Raw genomic sequence first — 23,950 nt, 5'->3', positions numbered from 1 at the left:
GCAAATTCTGTTGATGCGCCTGTTTTCTTTCAATTCTACAAATCGAAAACAATTTTCTTCTTTCACTAATGGAGTCTGTTTTTGTCTCTGCTTTCGACCTATCCCCCAAGACGAAGAAAAGTTGTATAAGGCTTCGACGCAGTGCAATTATTCAGAACCTCCCCACTATCAAATCTGCAAATTCTGTTGCTGCGCATTTTTTTCTTTCAATTATACAAATCAAAAACAATTTTCTTCTTTCACTAATGGAGTCTGTTTTCGTCTCTGCTTTCGACCTATCCCCCAAGACGAAGAAAAGTTGTATAAGGCTTCGATTGATTCGTTGTTATTTGTCCCGGGAATATCAACGTTCCGCAGTCAACCAACAGTCAACCAACAGACACTGGAGTGCCTACTCCATGACTCCCAGGTAATGTTTCCAAACAGCTTGATTTTGTAATACCATTCCTACAAAAGAAAAAACAGCATAGAGTAATGATAACTATACTTATTAACAATTTTAGTATTTGGTATTACAAATTAATATATAATTTACATAATAATTAAATATAGAAAGCTCGATTATATTATAAATTCAATAATTTTGTAAAAGAATGTAGTGTTATTACTTTATTTGATGCTATAGTTAGTGCAATGAAAAGAACATGTGATATACTAAGCATATGTTGGTATGGGATCATTCCAAAACATCTATACTATATATAAAAGTAATATCTTCCTATTTCATTTTTTCGCTCAAATTTTTGTAGTCAATTAATTAAATATTTTATTGGTGAAATAATTAATAAAGCTTATTTGGTAAGAAAATGTAAAATGAAAATGAACTAATATCTATTAATTGGTAATATTACTTCTATATTCACGTATCAATACTATTAATAAAAGTAAAATCCTCCCCTTCAACTTTCGCACACAAAATAATATTATTAATTAATTGGTAAAAAAATTAATAATGTTTAATTGGTAACAAAACTTTATTTAGCAAATTCTCATAATAATTAAACCATTATAATTGTGAGAATAATGAAAACAAAATCTGCGTAATTTTATAAGAAAAAAATAATTTATTAATTATTATTTACACCAATAATAATAATTCAACTAATTATCTATACTTCTATATATATACTAATATTAATAAAAATAAAATCATTCTTTGTGAAATCTCCACCCAAACAATAGTAATAGTAAAGATAAAATGGAAAAGAAAATTGATTTTACTAATTGATTGAAAATATAAAAAGATCCTAGAAAAAGGAAACATAAATTAGGAAAATTGGAAAAAGGGAAAAGGATATTACTAATTGACTAAAAATTATTTAAAAACATTAAAAAATTAATTACACTTTTCTTTTGAAAACTTTAAATTATTTAAATTTAAAAAAATTAACTAAACATGGGTTGTTAGATTTTTAAGATAATTGTTGACAAACAAGTCATATATTATTCAATTAATTGAGTAAATAAATGTATACGTTCAATATTAGAATTTTTTATAATTTCAATCTTTATTTTTATTATCTAAATATATAATAAAAAATTTATCAGTGCATCGCATTGGATAATTGGACAATTATTTGCTCTAATTCAAGTAAAGAAAACATCAAAAAAATATAATCGATCCAACCAATTTCATCAATTGCGCTATAAAATATTCGATGTTACAATTTATATAATTGTATGTCGATCCAAATATTCTTAAAATATTATAACAAATCCATTCCATGCAACGCACGGGCAAAAATACTAGTTTAATTAAAGGCAATAATGTAAACATTTGGCTCTTCACGTTCCCAATAATGATGAACTCAATGTTTAAGTTTATGAACTCGATTAAATGAATATTTTATTGTATGTCGAAATTTGGTACAAAATCAATAATCAATGGACTATTTATGGTCAAATTGAAATTCGATGTTGGAAATTGATAAATGTTGTGGAGTAATATATAGTCAAGAAACTATTTATGGTCTACTTGAAAGTCGATGATAATAAACATTGGTAAATGTTAATAGTTAAGAGACAATTCTTGAAATTAACTCTATCTCTAATATAAGAAAAATTTCAATTTTCGTCCCTAAGTTACAGGGTGATTGTAGAATTCGTCCATAATTATTGGTCATGCTAACTTTTCACCCCTAAGTTATCATTGATGTTGCACTTTTCATTATTTTATTAACTTTTTGTGCTCACTTTTCATCCTTAACCTATACTGACTTTTCAAATTTTGTATCTAAAATTGAATTTGAGTGAAACTACTGAACGGGTGAAACATATAATATTTGTGTGAGATGAGATATACAAAATTAAAAGTAATAAATTTTCGCTAAACATAATACTCCGTATATGTTTAATTAGTTTTATACAAATTTTTGTAGTCTGCAATAGCTTTATACAAATTTTGCATAGATAGCTTAGTTGATTCTAGGGGTGAAGTTTAGGAAAAAAGACCATGAATCAAGTTTCACTAGCGACAGTATGAGAGCAACTTCTCAAAGTGAATGAGCTTTTTATGCGCAGTAAGCAAAAGTCTAATCCCTATGTTCAGCTGAGTTATCATGATTTATATATATTCAGCTGATTACCATAATTTACATTCTCATATGCTCTGTCGGACTGGGACGTGGGGATTCAACCTTTTCGGAAGAAATTTATGTAATATAATATGCAATAGCTAACTTAGCTTTTCCATGAATTGGGGTGAGCTTTATTATATCGTCGCAAGACATCAAGATTTCGTACTAAATTGCCAACATTTAAAATTTTTGAGTATTAATTGTCTCGAAAAGTCGTCTATTTTAAATTATTCAAAATATGGGAAAAAATTTATTGCATTAGTAGAAAATCTAATTTATGTACATTTTGGTGGTTAAAAATTTTGACAAATTTTTTAGGTGGTCACAATTTTGTTGGCAGTCTGACAATTTTTTTTTATTTTTTATTTTTAATTTTTATTACCTGTTTGGCAATTCACCGATATTCTTATTTGGAAGATTGGTGGAAGAAATAAGCTGCAAGATGTGTCTATAACTGGCCTACTAATTTTAAATGATTGTACACTAGTGTTCACAACAATGAACAATGTCAAATTTGTACCTCTTTTTTGGTCCTTGTAGGTTTCGAACCTGCACTTTTAGTTAATTGCTAGCAAAGCTTATAAACTTATTTTGGATTTGTTAACTAACTGAGGTGTGCCTGAAAACTTAAAGTAGTTAATTAGTGTCACATAATTGGAGTAGTATTTTGCATCGAGTTTTATTTTCATTATTTGTCATGAACGAAAACATTCCATACCATTATCTATTCTTCTTAATCTACAATATCGTCATATAACTTTAGTACTTTATAATTACCGTGTGAGCCGTCTACCGTAAGCCAAGGGGTGAGTTGTGGAGTGGGGATCTAGGAAAGGGCTACATGGTGTCGAGAAGAGTTCGAAGTGTGAGCCTTATAGAGTAAACCAAGGAGTGAGTACCTCCCCTCAAGAGCTAACTTTTATGGTAGTGTGTGAGCCGTCTAGAGTAAGCCAAGGGGTGGGTACCTCGACTCATGAATTAACTTTTGTGCTGGAGTTAGGGTCCTGACTTGAGTACCGTATCATACTTGATGAGGAACAAAACCATAAATGTTTATAACTAAGAGACTAAATTCATTATATAATGGACTGAAAAATAATTCTCATTAATTTATATCACAAACTCTTTCAAATGGGATTAATAATAATAATAATAATAATAATAATTATTATTATTATTATTATTATTATTATTATTATTATTTAATGAAAGTTGTATATCTCTAAATTAACCTTTTTTATTCTAAATATAATTTCAAAACACACACACACACATTATATATGATTTTGTTTAAAATGGATATTTTGTGTCTTTTCTCTGCTTAAAACCAAACAAGTACACAGTTGGACGAAGAGGATGATTAGAGAATATGGAATATATATATATATATATATATATATATATATATATATATATATATATATTTTTTTTAACTATGTAAAAAGATAATATATACAAGAGAGAGAGAGACAGCGACGACATATATGCACATATAATTATACATATAAATATAAAATGCGACTAATTTCTCCAATAATGTTTGTTGGTAATTCAAAGATACGATATTCCCGCAGGTTAAAGTACGTAATATGGGCATCATTGAAATTTGAGGAAAACTTTTTGGCAACGTACGTAAATTACTAGGAAAATGATACACACATGCACATCAACAGCAGCATCAAGAAATTCAGGTGATTGTGACAATTTTAGTAGAATTGATCAGAAACTTATTTTGGAGCTGTGGTCTTTTGAGCTTCACCTAGAAGCTGTAGTGAATACTTAAATAGCATTTGTGGGTTGTTTATTGGGCTTCTTGACAAATGTTAGAGCACAAATTCAGGGAGCGCGCAGTGTATGTTACATATTAGCTTTCTTGAGATGCTATTTTACTTTCTTAGACGTTATTCAGATATCAAAATACACATTCAAATAGTGATTGCAGACTATTTTTTATCATTGCTTCACCCAAAGACTAGAGCGCATATTCAATAACAGGCACGAGCTTTCCTCATAAATGAACAATAAGGAAGAAAAAATTAAGTAATAAAGAGTGGCTTGAAACCTAAAAGTAGGTTTCTTCCACATGTGATTTGATGTTCTCCAATCATATCATTACACCAAAATTCCACGCTGCAAAATTCTTCCAAGCAAAGCCATCCCCGGCGCTACGAAGATACCTAAAGCTCCCAAGTATATATTTTTGCGTATGTTTAATTTTCTAATTCAATCACACAACTATTATTTTTTTACTAAACAAATACTTTTTTCATAATTCTAATCGCTATTATTCCAATCTCACCGTCACTGCTCTAATTAACCATCCTTGATCACAAATTAAGTGTGTCAATATATACCACATAGTTGAGCATAAAAGGTGAGTACAAGCCTACTTATTGTTGTACATTGTGAAACCTAGTTGAGAAGGATGACCAACATAATTAAGTGATTGATGTTAGTACTAAGGGATTTAACTTGCTATGTAAAAGTTAAACGCGTTTGTTCTTTGTTGACTAGATCAGAGCAGATTGTATTGGAGTGCTTTGACCACACTTTATATATATATATATATATATATATATATATATATATATATTCTAAAAAGTATCCATCAAAAAATTTATGAGACAACTTTATGTCAACTTTTAATTTGCTAAACCAAAAGTGATAATATAGTTCAAATTTCAAAACATGTGTTAATTGTCAACTTAAATGTCTTTTTGGCAAAATTCATCAAATCAAGTGGGATAAAGATTTAGTTGGACCTACTAAGATAATTAATTTAGACAAACACCTAAACACACTTTTTTTTTCTAATTTAAAATTGCATTTACATATCATATTAGCACTAAATAAGTGTTGTTCTTATTTTTCCTTGAAAAGAAATCTCTTTGGAATATTATCTTAATTAAAGATATGTTAGTGGATAATATGAAATGAGTGTGCACTATGAACAAAACCCAAATGGAGCATAAACCAACAGAATTCATCATGTGCACAAGAGTGATATTCAATTCCTATGAGAATTATAATTCTTAGATTGAGATAAATGTGTTTATCATATAATAATATTATTTTGAATCAATTAGAGCTTAATATGATTAATAGTACAGTACTAAAAAAATTAGAGCTTAATATGATTTTTAGGTATTGATATTTAAAAAAGGAAAAAAATAGATTTTATTCATAAAGTGTAGATAAGATGACACGAGTCTCTTTTAACCTAATTAAAAGTTTTAGGTTTGAGCCACAAGATTGTACAATAACCCACATATAGGTATAGTCAACTTTTTAGAGGCAGAGATCAACTTTATGAAAAATCAACCCAAGCCCTAGCGGGTTCTGATAACTATTGGTGCATCTCCGAAATGGAGAATTGTACAAATAGAAAGGAAAACACAACATTTCTAAAACGCGAAAACACTAACCTTTAAACATTTATGTCTATCATAGACCACAATCGTCAATGAAATCAGCCTACTTGAAATAGCCATATCATACGAGACTTAAATTAATATATTTCTCCTTTAACCCCGTGTTATAGATTATCTTACATCTCATTCAATATATTTACTCTTTATATCAATGGATCCTCACAATAATATTCTCTATTTTCGAGTCTTACCATATTTAATTTCTACATAAATCAATAATAAAAAATATATTTTTTTTCAAAAAGAAGATCGAGTGAATATAATGATGAGGAAAAACCATCATGTCTCCCTTTTTGCATAGAAAATAAGGAGCAGTGAAAATATGAAGAAATTCCGTTATAGTTTAAGTTTAGGCGTTTAAAAAAGCAGCCTTTGCATGAAAGTCAAATGACATACGAGTTTCTCTTTCATGAATTCCAGCTACGAGTTGACTCGTTCTTCTCAGTACACCTCACCCCGAGGAAGGGGATGGGGGGATGATTGGAGCAAAGTAAACTAAACTACAAGCGAAGTCTTCAATGTATTTATACTGTATACATAAAACAGTGTATATATCTGCGTGTATATATAGATTATAGAGAGATATCTTCTTTTTCATTCTCTGCGTATTGAAAAAAAAAATAAAATCCAATCTCTATATCCTCTGATTGATTGTTGTTCAACGAAAATGGTGATGCTAGTGGATTGCTCCGGCTGCCGGACGCCGTTGCAGCTCCCGCCGGGAGCCAAGACCATCCGCTGCGCCGTCTGCCACGCCGTCACGCGCGTCGTTGCTCCTCCACCGCCGGCGCCGCCGCCCTACTTACAACCCGCCCCTCAATACTACCCTCCTCGCCCCTCTTCCTACAACCACCCGCCTCCGCCCCCCGTTCACGGGCGCAAGAGGGCCGTGATTATCGGGATTTGTTACCGGAACTCCAGTAATGAGCTCAAGGGCTGCATCAATGACGCCAAATGTATGAAATTTTTACTGGTCAACCGCTTCAAGTTCCCCGCGGAATCCATTCTCATGCTAACTGGTAAACTGTACTGTAGTTTTCCGATTCGTATTGTTTTTGTTGATTATGGATCTGTCTAGGGTTAAGGTATGTTTATGTGGTTTGCATAATCTGGAACCTAATTTATCCTGTTTTCAGATAACTGGATAACATTTAGTGCTCAAATAATTGGGTTTATGTAACTTTCTGTGTTAATGGCAAGAGAATCATTATGAATTCAGGAAAGAAAGTATAAATTTGCTGTTTTGTTTAGCATCTGAGGAATGTGTAGGTTGAAGTTTCATACCAAAATCAATATACCCTTAGCTCCTGAGGGTGTGCACCAAGTAAACTTGCGTTGTGACTCTAGCTGGCAAATGACCACAAGAAAGTATACCAGCCTAGGTTGTCCATAGCTAATCGGCTTAGTAAACCTTGCATTGTGACCTTAGCTAGCAAATGACTACAAGGAAGTAAATTGACCATAGCTAACCGGCTCAAACCAAGAAGGCCAATCAGTCGTTCCCATTGGAGTTAAACTTGGAAGTTGGAACTTTGTGGTTATCAAGCAAACAGCCCGACCAACTTGGTTGGGGTTGCCCCTGATCACTTGATGGTATTGCCGTATTGGATTACTAAGAATAAAGTATGTAATGTGTGTAGGACATGTTTAGGAATCTGAGAGACTTTTGTGCAGATTTGATCCATGTTCTGTAGAGGAATCTTAGAACATAGCTATTCTCTTAGATGAAATGACAAGAACAGAACTGGGACTTATGCATTACACAAAGGTCTCCAAGAGTGCCAGCTGCAGCTTGTAGGGCGATGGTTCTAAATTCAGATTCTTAACGCTTTTGACTTTAAATTTGTATTTTGGTTTTCTGTAATGTTCTTATCAAACATACCTGTACACTCTAAAAATCGTTTATTGCATTTGATGTTTTAGACCTTTAGCTCGAGGATAGTTACACTACTTACTATTTGAAAGTTACTAGACCATGACTGTCAACTTTCTCTTTGGAGTCGCTTATTTTCTCCAGTTTATTGATGACAATCCATAGTAACCAGTTCTTTTCTTTGCCCTCTCCTGGGAACATACTTTCAGAAGAAGAGACTGATCCATACAGGATTCCAACCAAACACAACATTAGAATGGCGATGTATTGGCTTGTCCAAGGTTGTCAGGCAGGGGATTCTCTGGTGTTCCATTTTTCGGGTCATGGTTCTCAACAAAGAAACTATACGGGAGATGAAGTTGATGGATATGATGAGACGCTGTGTCCGTTGGATTTTGAGGCGCAGGGAATGATTGTTGATGATGAAATAAATGCAACAATTGTCAGGCCTCTTCCCCCCGGAGCTAAACTTCACGCAATCATAGATGCTTGTCACAGTGGCACTATGCTAGACCTTCCGTATCTTTGTAGGATGGAAAGGTTTGCCATTGAATCTTTGTTTCCTGCTTAAAACACGCCAAAAGAAACAGAAATTCATGTCTGCTAAAACTTTATCGAGGCTAGATGTAAACGGATGAAATGGGAAGATACGAGCTTTGTTTCCAAATCTGTAAACCTGTTTCTGAGTAAACCATCATCTCATTAAACAAGTATTGTTTTGGATGCAGAACTGGGAGGTATGCGTGGGAGGACCACCGCCCTAGATCAGGTGCGTGGAAAGGGACAAGCGGAGGAGAGGTTATATCCTTCAGTGGGTGTGATGATGATCAAACGGCTGCTGATACCGATGTAAATTCTTAAACCTCTCTTGATTTCTTGCTGTTCTAACAGAGAACACTTTTATGTTTAACAGAATCTTGATTGCAAATGAAGATGAGTAAACTGTAAACCAATCTAATATTACAATCTTCTCATCCTCTGGGCTTTTTTCCAGAGTTTATCTAAGGTGACTTCAACAGGCGCAATGACCTTCTCTCTAATCCAAGCAATAGAACGCGGCCAAGGGACAACATACGGGAGCATTCTAAACGCTATGAAATCTTCCATACGCAGTTCTGATAGTGATTTAGGAGGCGGCCTCGTGACCTCTCTTCTGACAATGCTTGTAACTGGAGGGAGCATTGGCATGCGACAGGTACATTAGTCTTTACACTCGTTCACGCACAAGTGCACAACCAGATTATATATTAAGCGGTTAGCAAATCCTTTTTGTCCCATTATGCTGTGTTCTCGAATATATGAAACAATACTGATGAACATTTCCTCGAAAACTCTCTACATTCAAACTGCAAGAAGCACTAAGCAGCATAATCAATCAAGAACAGATGAAACTATCTGTCAAACACCAACAACGTTAAATGATACTAAGATTTTGTGTTTTCCCATGATATTTTGTTCATGCAGGAGCCACAGTTAAGTGCTAACGAACCATTTGACGTGTATACCAAGCCCTTCTCGCTATAACTACTAAGACTACAATCCAGGTTCTGGTATGTGCTGATGTACTGTGAATGCATTTTGTACAGTTCTTGCAGAGGCCTATCTGAATTTTATCAGTTTCTGAGTTTCGTATGTTTGATGTGAAGAGGAATATTGTATTTCTGTAACATAATAATGTTATATATTCAAAGCATTATTCGTTTGTTGTACGAACTGGAATGTCTGTTACATATTTAGCTTGGATGAAGATTAAAACCTTAATCAAATCTATAGATTCTAAATCCTGTCTCCTATATTTGCGGGAAAACAATCAACCTTATTCAACAATGACAATCACAAACCAAAACTTGAATTCAACAATAATGTGGAAACTCCTCCAATGTGGAAACCCTTAAAAGACATACAATATGGAGTTAATACTTAGGATTCAAATGAGATTGGCAATAAATTTGTATTCAAAATTTACAAATTAGTTAACAAGAAAAGGACATTATATGACTAAGGACTAAACTTGATAAAATAATTATTTGAAAGTTAAGATTATACTACCAAAGTTGAGGATTACAACTAGTATTAACTCTAAAATATGGCATAGTGTCACATTCATAAAACAACCATGGACGCATTTCATAAACGAGTTAGACTAAAAGGGTATTGATAAAAATCAAACATGTGGTCTTCTGGTACATAAATCATGCTCCACCCATTTAACCACCTCTTTTAGGACCCGAGACAATTATTATTATTATTTGACCTACAATGGCCATTCAGTTAGCACTTGAATGATAGATTGAAGATTGGGACTTAAGATCGAATATTGACAACCGCAATGTGAGAATTTCACTAAATATGGCTTATCCCTTCTCCACGGTCTTGTCAAACTCTTAGTGAGCACCAAATACTTATCTTTGACACATAAGAGGTCATTGAATCACGATAATTTATTAGGCCAGAGCCAAGAGTATGAGGGATTTTATGTTTCGAGGGTGAGTTATCTTATTAGGATGAAAGTGAAATGGGTGGGGAAGGCCATAACTGGGCCATGTTTTTTTAGGTACAGCCGAAACAAAGACAACCTCAAACTGGAAACCAAGAAAGGCAAACCAATGGCTTCATGGGTCCACTGCTGCTGATGTGTGATTCTTTCATCCATCAATCCATCATCTCTGTGTGCTTCAGAACCGGTTTATAGTCACCATAACGAACCGGGATTAGCCAGACCACTGTCTGGATAACACAACAGCCCTATTCTATTCATCTCTACTCTCTTCCCTGCAAGAAATAGAAACTTCACACTTCTCCCAATTCCATGGCTGCAACTACTTATCTATGCTTCTCTCCTTCTTTTTCCCTCTCTTCTCTGTCTTCCCACAAGTCCCAAAAAGTTACCTTCTCAATTCTCCCCATTCGAAAACCTCAATCTCGAATTCGCACGAGAATCCTTGCCTGCGAGAAGAAAGGCATCGATTTGCTGGGTGATTTTGGAGCCAGAGACCCATTTCCAGCTGAGATTGAGAGCAATTTCTGCGAGAATATTCTGGGAAACACCAACACCGAGCACAAGATTCTCATCCCAAACGCTTCTGCTCTCTCCCTTTCTCAACAAGAGTGTGCTCCCATTTCACCTAATCAGCCTCCCATGTCTGACTTTGAAGCTCGCCAGATGTTGTTCAAGGTCAGGTTTTTATATATCCCCCTTTGACTCATAAATTCTGGATTGGTATTACTGTATTAGGTTACAAGTTTAACTTCCCTATTGGTCTTCTCGGTTACTTAGATTGGTGGAATTTATCTAATAGGTAATTTTCTTGATTATATTCATGAATCTGTTCTGTGAACCAACTCTCTTTGTGTGTGTGGTTCTTCTACATTATGAGTTTCTGGATACGGTTATAAACTTACAAGTTACAATGCTTATATTCCCAAATACACAATAGGTTGTTGGGTGGAGACTGGCAAATGAAGAAGGGGTTCTCAGGCTACAATGTACATGGAAATTGAGAGACTCAGATTGTTGTGTTGAACTCATCAATAGAATAAATGAGGTTGTGGAAGGCACAGGGCATTCCTCTAATCTTCATTTGGAGCAGGAGGCCAACCATGTTAGAGCTGATTTATGGACAGTTTCCATTGGTAAAAACATTTTTGAACTGCTTCTTTACTTCTTATCTGTAAGAGCTTTCATTTTACGGGGACAATCCTAACCAAGTTGATCAGATAATTGACTTGGTAACCACAAGATTCTAAATTCGATTCTCATAACAGTTGTCTATTAGCCTTTTTGGTTTGAATCGATCAGTGTGAACCACTTAGACTGATTTACTTCATTGTGATCCTTTGTCTACTTGAATCACAAGGCAGACTTCACCCAAAGCACACCTTTGGGTAATGGCTATGGGATTCATTTTATACACAAATATTGAGGGGTAGAAATTTGGTTCTAACTACTAAGACATTTAGTTAGAACCTAATCTTTGTAGGCTTAGTAGGATTTTTGCTTATTCTAGAGAGAGAGAGCTAGAGAACTTACTTTTGAAACTTTTTCTACTCCCATTTTTAATCAAGGGCATTTATGCTGGCTAATTGCAGGAGGCTTGAGCCTGAATGACTTCATTGTAGCTGCTAAAATAGACACAGTTAAAACATCAGACCTTGTCCCCAGAAAGCGAGTTTGGGCATAGCCGGAAAACAATTCATCTTCTTGGCAATGGCTGGTTATCCTTCTGCTGGCTTACCACCTTTTTTGAAGTACTTTTAGATTACCCTACAAATCATTCAAAGCTGTTCCATACATTTGTAGATTGTAAAAGCTGTTCCCATGAAGGAAACTTGGGTAATTTCAGACCTGTATTGATAACCTATGAGAGATGTATATTGATAGTGACAAGTAAACCTTGTATGGGTATCTTCAAATAGTTTTGGATAAATACCTGTTAAGTGTTAACAACTTCTTATATACATATAGTGTTGTATAGCAAGTTACCATATAGGATGCCATGAAAAAACCAAATGAATGTCAGACAAATAAGATGCTGTGTATTGATAAACTCTATTTAAGCAATGATCATTTGGAAAGCGAGCTTTTTATTTGAGTTTACACCCTGGTCATACAAAACCGCACAAAAGACCAGCTTATGCAAAAATGTATTGAAGGCGATCAGGCAGAGGTGGGAGAGAAATTAAGCAAATAAGAGAGCGGGATAGCTTAACCAGTTAGAGCAGAGTTAAGAGCGCTGTGTACATCCACTCCAATTTGGGCTTCAGCTTTCTCTATATCGGTTGATGCAGAGTTTAGCTTCTGTGTGAACTCGGTAAGACCCTTTTGGACCAAATTCGCATCAATATGATCAAGGGGCACAGCTTCAACAGCAATTATATCCGCAATAGAATTTGCGTGAATAAATGCAAATCCACCACTCAGAAAGTACTTGGTCACGTCGTTGCCTTCATGAACTGACATGACTCCGGGCTTTAGCTCAGCTACTGTGGCCACATGCCCAGGAAGAACACCCATCTGTCCGGTATTTGCAGGGATTATGACCATGTCAACCTGGAAATTCATCAGTGACATAGGGCTCAGTACTCGATATTCAAATGTGCTACTTATCAACTCACCACATAAAGCAATCTATGCACATTTAAGCCGTCTTCTCAGAAAACCAACTTTCAGGCACCATTTGTCACCAATTAAGATTCAAGCTATTGTTTAACTATAAAGAGTCAGGTGAGAGTTCCAATACATAATACATAGACAAGAATAAATGACAAGGGAAGAGGGGATAATCGGCTAATGAGCCAATCCATTAAAAGATTTTTAGTTAATAAAATCCAAAGAACTCCAAATTGATTGGTCTCTAAACTAGATGGTATATACGTAATGCACAGGCAGTATACAGAGTATAAGCTGACTTGATATGGGGCACCAATCAATGCATATTAAGGCATTGCATATGAATAAATAGACAGAATGTTAATCTATAGTCAAACCGGTGCATTGATATATCTTAATGGATATCAAGCCAATTAATTAGAAACTTTTGAGCAGCAAGCCAACACCATACTTATATTTTTGGGCACAGTTATCATGAGTATTTGAAAACAATATAGCATCTTGGGTAGAATGCTGAAAGGGCTAACAACTCAAGAAAAATGTCTAAAATCAGGAGCATGGCGTTGGCAATCCTGGGAGGACAGCAAGAGAACATGAAAACCATACTATCAATTGAATTGATCTGAAAAGAGCAAATAGAAGGAAAACAACATCTTTTTAATTCTGAGTACATCAATAGTAGGGGCAACAACCCAGCCAAGTTGGTCGAGTCGTTGGCTTGATAACCACAAGATTCCAAGTTCAACTCTTGGTGGGAAGGGCCTATTTGCGGGTTTGAACCGGTCAGCTATAGCAACTTAAGCTGGTCCTTTGCTGCAGACTAGAGTCACAAGGTGATATTTACGAACACACCCTTGGTACTACGGGTTTTCCTCGTCACCCAAAAGTAAATCAATAGTCCATATTAAATATCAAAAAGCCTGAATTTTGAAATGATGTTCTTAATTGGCCTTCGCAGCCAGTGACCTTGTGGTTAAGTAGCATATAGTGACTCTCCCATTGAGATCGAGCATAAGTAAAGGCGGTATTCTTTTCATGGTTGAGAAAAAAAATATTACAATGTAATAGAGAGCCTCCACCCAAAAAAAGTTAAAAAAAAAATTAAAAAATTAAAAATAAAATGTAGGGGCTTTGAATCAGACAGAAAGAAAGGACCTAATCTATGATATTGAAAACACAAATATCAATCACTGTTTATACTTTAGAGAATCACAGCCGTCCATATTTTGATCTGCAATACACTTAATATATTATGAAACATAAAACCGTAGGGCATTATAATAAATGTAAATGTAAATGTAAATGTAATGTATATACCTCTTTACCGGCGAGTTCAGAGGAGTAAGGAAGGACAAAATTGACAGTGAGCTTGGAAGGGATGGAGGACGGGGTGGCGGGGCGAGGAGCCATGTAGGCAGACGGAGTCTGGGGTGGGTCCACGTTTGGGATTGTTTTCTTCCAGGCCTCAACGAAAGTAGCATCCGCCGCCAGGTCGGTACAGAAGGGGCGGCGCCATCTCATAGCGTTGGCTCGGGCTACAAATCGACACGTGTGGCGAAACATGGCGGAGGAATCCGGCGACGGCGAGCGGTACAATGCGGTCGGTGATCTGGAAAATGATCGGAAGAATTGCCACGAGCTACTTAGTTTTGTGTTCCAAATGGGCCGCGAAAATGGCTGTTTTGGGCTTTCGTTTGAAACGGACCAGCCCACTATTAAAATTGTAAATAGTTATACCATCGAGTCGGGCCCACCGTGCAAGATGGATCCGTGTCCATTTATATACTAAATGTTTACAATTTACATACTGAATGCTCACAATTTAAATTCCTATCCAAGAATGTTAAAGGAGGTAAATCGTGAGTCATCCAAATAAACTCCCAATTAATCCATGATGTTGAGTTGTTGACTCTATACACAAGAGATCAATCTTCACACTTTCGCCCACTTGGAAAGCCCGATCTCCATCACTGAATGAGATAAATCACGAGTCGTCCAACTAACCTCCCAATCAGTCTCTACACACAAGAGATCAATCTTCACACTTCCATCAACTTAGAGAGTCAATCTCTGATCTAGAGGTTGAAAAATGGCATACACTTCCGTCAACTTAGGGAGCCCAGTCTCCGATCTAGGTTATGTAAATGATTAAGAAGGCAGGCATATGTACAACATTAGAATTTAGAAATCATGTATTGTCTGAATCAAAAGGGGAGGAGGCATATCCCCCAACAAGTCAAATTATTAACAAAAATATACCACAAATGTTAATAGATGACATGACAGAGGCAACATCCTCCCCACTTGAGTATTGTATTGTGGGGAGAAAATGCTACACACTAAACAGACAGAAACAATCAGTGCCTAATGGTACAACTGCTGAGGTTGCAGTTTAAGTTCTTGTTCTTCATTCCAGCTTGAAACAGGCCCCCTTCAGTTAGACCACACATGGACTAATCCACACCTATTGCCAGTGTAGATCTCATTGCGCTCTTCGTCATAAAAGAGGGCGGTGATATCGTCCAGGGCCTCTGCAACCGTGCTCCTAATTCTAGACGCTTGGACACGCTTGGACTTGCAGCTCCTACCACCACACCGCCCAGTGCAACTGCAATCGTCCGAGGTAACAGCGTCGTCGGTTGCTTTTATTTTAGCAAGGCACTTCCCTGTCAAAATATTGCTGATATTGATAGAGCCAGCTGCAATACCCCAAAAACATTCATTATCAAGGAAATAGCAAAATCTGAACAGGAGGGCATTAGTATTCTCCGTTTTTCTTGCAGATATAAATGGGAAAGATACCGTAAGCGATTCTTATTCATGCTCGACTTACCAGTTCCTTCTGATAGAGACTCATAAGAATCGGCTTTACAGTAGGAGATGATTAGGTCCTGGTCACTAGTTATGTAAATGTTGTTAGTATTACAATCAGGATGCCACAAAAGATGATCCTCGAATGAGGTTACGAGCTCCCCTCGGAAGTTCCAAACAGCAACCGTTCTGTTTCTGAATGTCAAGAACAGCTGGTTCTCATACAGAAAAATGAATGCCGAAGGGGTCATGAACTCGGTTCTGCTAACTTCTGTTAACTCAGAGTTACGCACCTGAATTTGATATTCATTAGATACTGACTAAAAATAATGGGAGAAAACAGCAGCAGTCTGCAACGAAAACATTAATGCTCACATCAAGAATCTGAAGATTCTCATTCTCTTGTTTGACAAGTAGCTTTTCATTGAACTGTTCAATGAAATCCACCTTTTTATTCCGATGAAGCATATGGTTGAAAGATTTCAGTACAGTCCCATCTTCAATAGAGAGAATCTTAAGCGGAACATAGCAACTTGCTTTGTTAAATATCAATAGCATGATTCCTGGACTGTTTTCCAAAAGGACACGGAGAACAGCATAAATAGAAGAAGAAAGCATCAGTTATTCGCCAGCAATAAACAGAAAATCCTAATACCATATCCAAAACAAGCAATATCTCCTAATGAAAAAGAACAATCAACTCAAAAGGCTCCTAAAACACAAAGGAGCACAATTGACTTGGCTCCATCCATGCCCCAGTGGTACCACTGATTAAACTTTAAATCTTTAGTAGGCAACAAGATTTATAAGAATCCAGTTGAGAATTAACATGGGCAGAACATATCAAGCAAAAAGCAAATCAAACACACTAAACTTTATGCAGGTAGTCAAGATTGAAAAGTTTATGCATACACACTAAAACCACTGACCTGATTTTAATCTCTTGAACATTTTTATCTGATATGGAATACAACATTGTATAATTCTTCAGGTCAAACACTTTGTATATGCTGATCAAATACAAAGGGAAATATATAAGTAAAAAATGAACTTTTACAAATAAAGGTGTTACATAGCTGAAATATGATAACTGAATGTGTACCTATCCTGGGCAGAGTAGGTTAGCACTTTTCCATTTACATCATCGAACTCCACAAAACCAGGCCACTTTAATGACTCTGACTCAAAAAGTGCAAAACCGGCATCTGGTTTCCCCCTTCTTATGTATCTAATATAAAAAAAAAAAATGAAAAATATTAGACATGACCAACAAAAAAAATAAAAAATAATAAAAAAATAGAAAGCAAATAATAGTAGAGAAAATAAGAGTGTATTACTCAATTCGTGTGGTCCGGCACTTCAAGGAGCTAAAATTATCCAAAGCATAAACTGAAACGGTGATGAGGGAATCATTATTTTTATTGTAAAACAAACTTCGTATCACTTCATCTGGGCTGACATTCAGAAAACATATCCTCTTGTTTGTCTCTGCACAGGCAACAAACAAGAATAAGCCCCTTTCCAATGTTACCATCTCTCGAAAAGTATTCACCCAAGAAAAAGAAAACAAAGGAGAAGGCTAGATCTAATTATGTAAGCATTGCTTACCTCGACTAAACGCAGCACAGATGCCAGACTGTGCAAGAGCAAAGACAATGTCACATGCAGCAACTATTTCAATAATCTTTGACCTTTTCTTCAGAAATGGAAGTACCATGGCACAATGTCCTTTAGGATCATGAGTATCATATTCCTCCTGAAGGCCATATAAAATTACTAAACTCTCAAAACAGAAGTATATGTGTGTCTATTTGTATAAAAGCCATGCAGAATTTATTCTAAATTGTATAAAACTAAAAGATCTGATACTGGATTCTATGCTCACTAGAACTTAAACTGGGGTTCCATGATGTGCACAAAACATGAACAATGGATAGCAATGATTTGAAACCACCGTTCTCCACTAGAGAAAACCCCATCTAGACCATCAAACATACAACTACTATTAAAATATTTTCTACCTTTCTTCAGAAATTGAAGTACCAATGGACATTGTCCTTTAGGGATCTTGAATTATTATAATCCTCATGAAGCTCACACAATCGCTATCATATTTAAAAGTCCTGTGTACATCTGCGTGAAGCATAACTAAAGGATGAAGTATGAGGGTTTGAGGGAACAATATTATCTACTGTTAACCTCTAAAGTAATTGGTTGCAATTCTCAATGTTCACCAGTGTTTGCATCCAAAGTATTAATACTAGAAGAGGGCAATTATTTTCACATTAAATTGATCTAGGTGTACCAATATCATTCAACTTCCAATAAGATCAGCAGAAATCACTCAACAACAAAAATGAAAATTCCTGAGCTAGGGTACTCCTTAAGAAAAAGAGAGGGGGGTTCCTATTGGTTTTTAGTGATTCCACCCCCAGTAAAGCTAAAGCCGGAATTTAGTTCCTTCATCACAGTTATTCATACAAAACATTCAATAATTATTCCAAATTGCAAAATTACAGTAAATAACCCAACAGACCTGTAGTCGAATGTTCCGAAATCGCTCTTGGGCATCGCTCATACTGAACGCTCGGTCACGCTTCGACGAAATCTCCCTCCTTTGGAGCTTCTTAACGCTGTTAACGAACCCATCAATGCCACTGCGAGTTCGCTTCTTCGCCACCACACGTCGCCCAGAGCACGGCCGCGGACTGGCCGTTATCCTTCTTCCGTCCATCTCCAACTCCACCACCACCGCAGCTACCCACCAAATTCTACAAATCTAAACCCTAATACATCCACAAGTACAGGCCTTTTTACATGTGCACATACATACTAGCTCCGACGCAACATTCCCGGCAGTGAAATAGACAACGGATTCGGGTTCCCAATGTTAATTTCCCAGCGTTTTAAACCCTAAATCCTAAGACCCGGATACCAAAAATTAGGGATTTTCAACCCCGGGTTTCAGCTGGAAGAAAAAAACAACACAGAAGATTGATAAAAATGAGAAGGCTCCCCGTATTTGCTCGAACTGTGTGAATTTTCTCTCTCTATATGTATAATTGCATGCAAAATCTCTCACTGAACACCAATCGGAAATTGAAGATGGGTCCGGGAGGATGACGGACGGGGGAACATTGGAGCAACGGGGAACGGGTCGGATGTAAAACAGTGGGACTTCCGATTTGATTTCAAAATCCCTCGTCTTTACTTTGCAGCATTTTGTGATAGTGTACTAACTATTTTAACCCTACCTTATAATAAATATTCTAAATTATTTATTTATTTAGAAGGTTTTATAAATTTTTATAATATACTCAATAATTTTTTGAAAGATTATTGGACAAACTCTGGTCGAACCATTTTAATTTTAAAGATGCAGTGAGAGTTATATGATTAAAGCGATCTAAATACTCCATTAATTTTATTATCGTTTACCATTATTCTAGACACTACAGAAAAAAAAAAAAAAAAAAGCATACTTTTCAAGTTCAATAGAATTTCCTGTCAATTTTTTTAAACAAATTTGGTATTCTGAGCATATTTAACGCATACGATGTCGAATTGAAGTGGTTTACAACTCTTTGGAAAGCTAAGATATCTAGTTACAACTTTCATATATTGAGCTTCCCAAAATTCAAAATGCATAATAGTCAAATACAACTTGAAGTTATTGCTAGCGTATACTAGGGAGTTTTAAACAAAAACTTGGGAAGAGGTACAAACAGCGACATGAACAGTCATTTGTATGCTTGTTCAACATTGTAGGTAGCAAATCATGGAGGCATCGCACTAGAGCTCTACAACGACTATTCCTCAAGGCGTGCCAACTTGAATAGCCTCATGGATAGCCGTTCGTCTACCCATTCGACCCTACAGGAAGTCTTGAACAAAAGTCTAAGAATAAGAACAACCGCAAACTAAGTCATTCATCTATGCTCTATTTTGTGCGGTGCGATTTTAAATTGGATTTCTAGTTGTTTTAATGTTTTTTATATTTGTACCTTGATGTTTTAACACTTTTATATTAAGTTGGGCAATAAATACCCAACTTTAATGCATTATGCATTACATTTCACTCCAAACATAGCTAGCTAGGGTTATCCTGGGCAAACTAACCCAATTATTTTACTCGCAAGCATCAAGGGTTGGCAGCAATTAACCGATTGGTCGTAGGTTTGAATCCTACTTGGGGAGATTTGGGCTTGCTTTGACCATTAAGAGTAATCGTAAATCTTTGTTGCGCGCTATTGCATTCTATATCATCGTATCCCATTATGTTCTGCGATATTTGAAAATAACCACAAATACATATACACTACCTCGGTCTAATTATGGGATAATCCTTTGTTCCATAGCTATGGAGCTATTCGCATCTAGCCAATTCATAATTATCACATTGCAATTGAGTGAAATCCTAGCCTCCTCCTCAATAGTAGTGTTATTAGCTTAGCTTCTTCAAGTGAGGGTAGATAGCATAGGGTTATATGAATGCGCACAAGTACTAGCCCATTTCCTAGACAAAAGGAATCAATTGTTTTCTGATAACATTACACCGACACAACCATTGCAACTTGCCAACTAGGTAGCATCCTATTTTTACATCAACACTTTTGCCTTTTCTAATTCATATGTGTGCTCGAAATTCTCCTAAAGTCAAGTTTTTTTTTTTTTTTTTCAATTGATGGATGAATTTTTTTGTCAAAGTATGGGTCCTAGCTTCTTTCAAATCTTGTTAAGTAATCATACACTAATTTAATAATATTATTGTATATATAGAACTGCCACAATCATACAACATAATTTGTTGATTTGATACTACTAATATAATACCCTTTGTGCAATTTGATCATATCAATGTCTTGATGCTTTATTGTCAAATTCTTGGTATATTCTTGTGCTTATATGTTTTTAAAGGTTATCGAAATTAAAAAAAAAGAAAACTTTGTTTCAGCTCTTTCAAATTACAACTTGATTAGATCAATACTCTTATCTTTATCTTTATATTATAAGAATAAGAGTAAATTACACTTTTGGTCCTGTGACTATTGGGATCGTGTTAATTTCAGTACACGACTTTAAAAATAAACTTCATGTTGGGTTGGTTTTAGTTGAAATTTGTGTGCAAAAGAAATTTATGCTGTTTTTCTTTTGTTGGCCGCCGCTGCAAAAATGGAGAAGAAGAAAGAATAAGCTGGGAGGGAGGAGAACAAAAAGGTGAGTTTGAAATGACCCATTTACCCCTATGAATAAATAATTTAAAAAGATTTTATGCTTTTCCGGCGACTTTTAGCCGGTAATTTGGCCGGTGGACTAAATGTGTTAAAAATTGCATAGTTACGGGACTAAATTGTTAGCTTTTAAAGTCGTGTACTGAAATTAACACAACCCCAATAGTCACAGGATCAAAAGTGTAATTTACTCTAAGAATAATTATTAAACACATATATACGTATCAATAACGAAATGGTGGATCATCTCTACCCTCGTCCCTATTGACATATGCAATTGGATCAATAATAATATAACTTTTTAAATTATTTGAACTTTTATATTTTTGGATGGTTTGAACTTTGAAGTCTTTGAAACTTGAAAGGCAAACATTTTTTGGAAGAAAAAGGAAAGAAACATTATTAAAGTGGATTATGTTTTTGTGGTCAGGCTCATCAATCCCCTCATTATTAATTAGGACCAATAGCAACGAGATTTCTGGGGTACATTCCATGACTTCTCAAACAAAATAGTGAAAATACTCACCCTAATACTATTTTGAAAAAAGAACATAAAATAATATCACTCTTGTCATCTATATGTCCTAATTTTATTGAAAAATATTAATTTTTTTTTCTAAAAATCAATCACAATATGTCATTGTAAATGAATCGGATCGAACTTGGAAGAGTTTATGACCCACTTGTTCCAAGTCATAGAGTAAGCTTCAACATGTGGAGTTAGCTTCAACTAATTAACCTGGGAAAATTATATTGTGTTAAGTTTTTAGTTTTAATTAATATGAGAAATTGTGTCAATTGTTAATTAAGTTGTTATGGTGTCAGTAAGATATACATCAAAGTTAATAAGCAGTTGTGTTACATGCCTGACCTATATATATTAAATATATATATATATATATATATATATATATATATATAGCCTAGTCACATGTAATAACATTCACACTTTCCGTCTTTCCCCTTGTACTGAATTTGTTTCGCTCAATACACCCTTTTTGCTCCATGCAATTATTCAATCTCATTGTTCTCCCATTCTAGCTAGTTTCATTACATTTATCGATCATTTACTTTTAGTTTTAGTTCAATTAATATTGTTTCTTTTTTCTTTTTTAAGTTAACATGTTCAAATTCTAATAGGGGCAAAAGCACATCTTTACAATTTACATACTCATTCGCATCAAGACCGTAAATGGGGGCATTTGATTTTGGGATGCAGACTAGCTAATCATATAAGGAACTCCACAATAATTATTCAAATGTGTGCTCTTTGTAAAACTCGCCTTGTGATCTTAGTCAGCAAAGAATAACAAGGAAGTAAATCAATCTACGTTATCCATATATAGCTAACCGGCTTATTAAATCACACTTAAAATTGATGTAGACACTTTTATAAGGGCCCACATGAAGAAAATAATCTATCAGCACCCGCCACAATAGAGAGTAAATTTGATGAGTAAAATTTGGAGAGAGCTAGATAACCCTCCACGAGAGATTTGGCAACCACTTGAAGATGATAGCCTGGGATGCCGTTGGTCTCGGCATGGTTTTGTGATGAACCTCTCTTGAGGTTCTGGGTTTACCCTCCACCTATTATAGAGTCATAGTTAAACTTAAAATTTTATGGTTATCAAATTAATTATTTTATTTGGTTTGTAAAGGAATGAGAGGAAGGAGACATTGAGAATGCCAGAAAGAGAGTGTCGGTATTCACTTATCGCATGTGATCGAGCAATGGCCGATTATTGTGGCCAACACTTATTCACCTACTACACATAGGCTCCTGTCGTCCTATGTATGTACTAAGCTAGGGTTTGCCACTGATTAGACAGATAATTTAAGATTCATAAGATTGATAATCTGATCACCTTTAATTTTATTTCTCCCATTATATCAATATACTGTATATATCCATTATATGCATGCATATCTTCAAAGAATCCTGAGAAGAAGACTTAAGGATTTAAAGCTAGCCAACCCCCCCAAGTCCTGTCACTTTATTCATACTGTTTGATACTCACCTGTGACTCTGCTTCAATTCATATGTTTTCTGCTTTTTATGTATGTCAGAATTTTATTAACTTATCTTATCATGATAAAGTGCGTGGCATGTCATCATTATTGACTCCATCTGAAACTATTAATCAAAAAGATGCTAAGAATGACTAAACATGTTATGGTTCGTTAGTTGTAGCTTTTGATGATATCCTCTTGTTTGGTTTAACCAATAAAAAGATTTAGTAATGGTATTGGAAACTGGAAAGGGAAAAAAAAGATTTTTTAGGGTGTATTTAAAAAGAAGAAAAACGACTTTTGAAAAATATTTTTATCTTTTTGGTGCAAACATTTATTATGCATCTTAAAAATATATATAATTGAATATTTCAATGACACTTCTATGTGGTTCTTGTAAATAGAAGATCACAAGTTCAAATCTCAATGTACACATATTATATATTTATCATATCATATTCTTAAGGTACAAAATTTCATCACACAAGACACAAAAACTCATAACATAAAACTCATACACATGCACCAGTGATTTAAGTACAAAAATTGTGTTCATAAGTACAGAATTTCACAACACAAAATATTAAACACATACACATGCACCCGTGATTTAGGTACCAAAATTTTGTTCATAAATACATAAATTCACAGCACAAGACATTCGTTTCAGTTAAAGAATTCGTATTTTTAAGGTATAAAATTTCATAACACAAAACACAAAAACTAATAACATAAAATGTATACACATGCATGTTCGGAAACATTAATTTATTCTGTAAAGAAGGTGGAGAAGAGTGGTAGCTATTGGACGGTTGTCTGATCTACCTGCATTGGGAGACAGCTAGAGAGACTTTGTGGTTATGGGAATTTGGGGTGCAGTAATTTATTGCCTTAATTTCCGAACG

General features: G+C 35.1%; 4 protein-coding genes across 4 annotated transcripts; 2 read left to right on the top strand and 2 right to left on the bottom strand.

The window, feature by feature from the left end:
• Positions 1-6,443: 6,443 nt before the first annotated feature.
• LOC115999271 (metacaspase-1-like) lies at positions 6,444-9,593 on the top strand. Its single transcript, XM_031239127.1, has 5 exons — positions 6,444-7,026; positions 8,090-8,420; positions 8,609-8,729; positions 8,875-9,075; positions 9,345-9,593. The coding sequence occupies exons 1-5, from the start codon at positions 6,675-6,677 to the stop codon at positions 9,402-9,404; spliced, it is 1,065 nt and encodes a 354-aa protein (XP_031094987.1). The 5' UTR covers positions 6,444-6,674; the 3' UTR covers positions 9,405-9,593.
• Positions 9,594-10,598: 1,005 nt separating this feature from the next.
• On the top strand, positions 10,599-12,293 carry LOC115999272 (probable pterin-4-alpha-carbinolamine dehydratase, chloroplastic). The gene is made up of 3 exons (XM_031239128.1): positions 10,599-11,055; positions 11,318-11,513; positions 11,970-12,293. Exons 1-3 carry the CDS (start codon positions 10,690-10,692, stop codon positions 12,059-12,061), a joined length of 654 nt encoding a protein of 217 aa, XP_031094988.1. The 5' UTR covers positions 10,599-10,689; the 3' UTR covers positions 12,062-12,293.
• Positions 12,294-12,396: 103 nt separating this feature from the next.
• LOC115999273 (ATP synthase subunit delta', mitochondrial-like) lies at positions 12,397-14,848 on the bottom strand. Its single transcript, XM_031239129.1, has 2 exons — positions 14,308-14,848; positions 12,397-12,930 (listed from the first exon to the last, which is right to left on the bottom strand). Exons 1-2 carry the CDS (start codon positions 14,551-14,553, stop codon positions 12,586-12,588), a joined length of 591 nt encoding a protein of 196 aa, XP_031094989.1. The 5' UTR covers positions 14,554-14,848; the 3' UTR covers positions 12,397-12,585.
• Positions 14,849-15,155: 307 nt separating this feature from the next.
• LOC115999270 lies at positions 15,156-19,030 on the bottom strand. Its single transcript, XM_031239126.1, has 8 exons — positions 18,338-19,030; positions 17,410-17,557; positions 17,139-17,289; positions 16,904-17,029; positions 16,731-16,811; positions 16,177-16,369; positions 15,824-16,094; positions 15,156-15,689 (listed from the first exon to the last, which is right to left on the bottom strand). Exons 1-8 carry the CDS (start codon positions 18,533-18,535, stop codon positions 15,424-15,426), a joined length of 1,434 nt encoding a protein of 477 aa, XP_031094986.1. The 5' UTR covers positions 18,536-19,030; the 3' UTR covers positions 15,156-15,423.
• Positions 19,031-23,950: the final 4,920 nt, after the last annotated feature.

Source organism: Ipomoea triloba, chromosome 12 (genome assembly GCF_003576645.1).
Source record: "Ipomoea triloba cultivar NCNSP0323 chromosome 12, ASM357664v1".
Classification (NCBI taxonomy): Eukaryota; Viridiplantae; Streptophyta; class Magnoliopsida; order Solanales; family Convolvulaceae; genus Ipomoea; species Ipomoea triloba.
Note: the sequence above shows the minus strand (reverse complement) of the source record. Positions and strands in the feature narration are given on the sequence as shown.

What these genes read in the sequence shown, in the direction of transcription:
- LOC115999271 (XM_031239127.1), top strand. Translation starts at nt 6,675, where the DNA reads ATGGTGATGCTAGTGGATTGCTCCGGCTGCCGGACGCCGTTGCAGCTC. An exon ending in ATCCATTCTCATGCTAACTG is followed by an intron (nt 7,027 to 8,089) that starts GTAAACTGTACT and finishes ACATACTTTCAG; the next exon opens with AAGAAGAGACTGATCCATAC. An exon ending in AAACGGCTGCTGATACCGAT is followed by an intron (nt 8,730 to 8,874) that starts GTAAATTCTTAA and finishes GCTTTTTTCCAG; the next exon opens with AGTTTATCTAAGGTGACTTC.
- LOC115999272 (XM_031239128.1), top strand. Translation starts at nt 10,690, where the DNA reads ATGGCTGCAACTACTTATCTATGCTTCTCTCCTTCTTTTTCCCTCTCT. An exon ending in CTCGCCAGATGTTGTTCAAG is followed by an intron (nt 11,056 to 11,317) that starts GTCAGGTTTTTA and finishes AATACACAATAG; the next exon opens with GTTGTTGGGTGGAGACTGGC. An exon ending in TTTATGGACAGTTTCCATTG is followed by an intron (nt 11,514 to 11,969) that starts GTAAAAACATTT and finishes GGCTAATTGCAG; the next exon opens with GAGGCTTGAGCCTGAATGAC.
- LOC115999273 (XM_031239129.1), bottom strand. Translation starts at nt 14,553, where the DNA reads ATGTTTCGCCACACGTGTCGATTTGTAGCCCGAGCCAACGCTATGAGA. An exon ending in CTGAACTCGCCGGTAAAGAG is followed by an intron (nt 12,931 to 14,307) that starts GTATATACATTA and finishes ATGAATTTCCAG; the next exon opens with GTTGACATGGTCATAATCCC.
- LOC115999270 (XM_031239126.1), bottom strand. Translation starts at nt 18,535, where the DNA reads ATGGACGGAAGAAGGATAACGGCCAGTCCGCGGCCGTGCTCTGGGCGA. An exon ending in TTCGGAACATTCGACTACAG is followed by an intron (nt 17,558 to 18,337) that starts GTCTGTTGGGTT and finishes TATGGCCTTCAG; the next exon opens with GAGGAATATGATACTCATGA. An exon ending in TGCCGGACCACACGAATTGA is followed by an intron (nt 17,030 to 17,138) that starts GTAATACACTCT and finishes TTTTTATATTAG; the next exon opens with ATACATAAGAAGGGGGAAAC.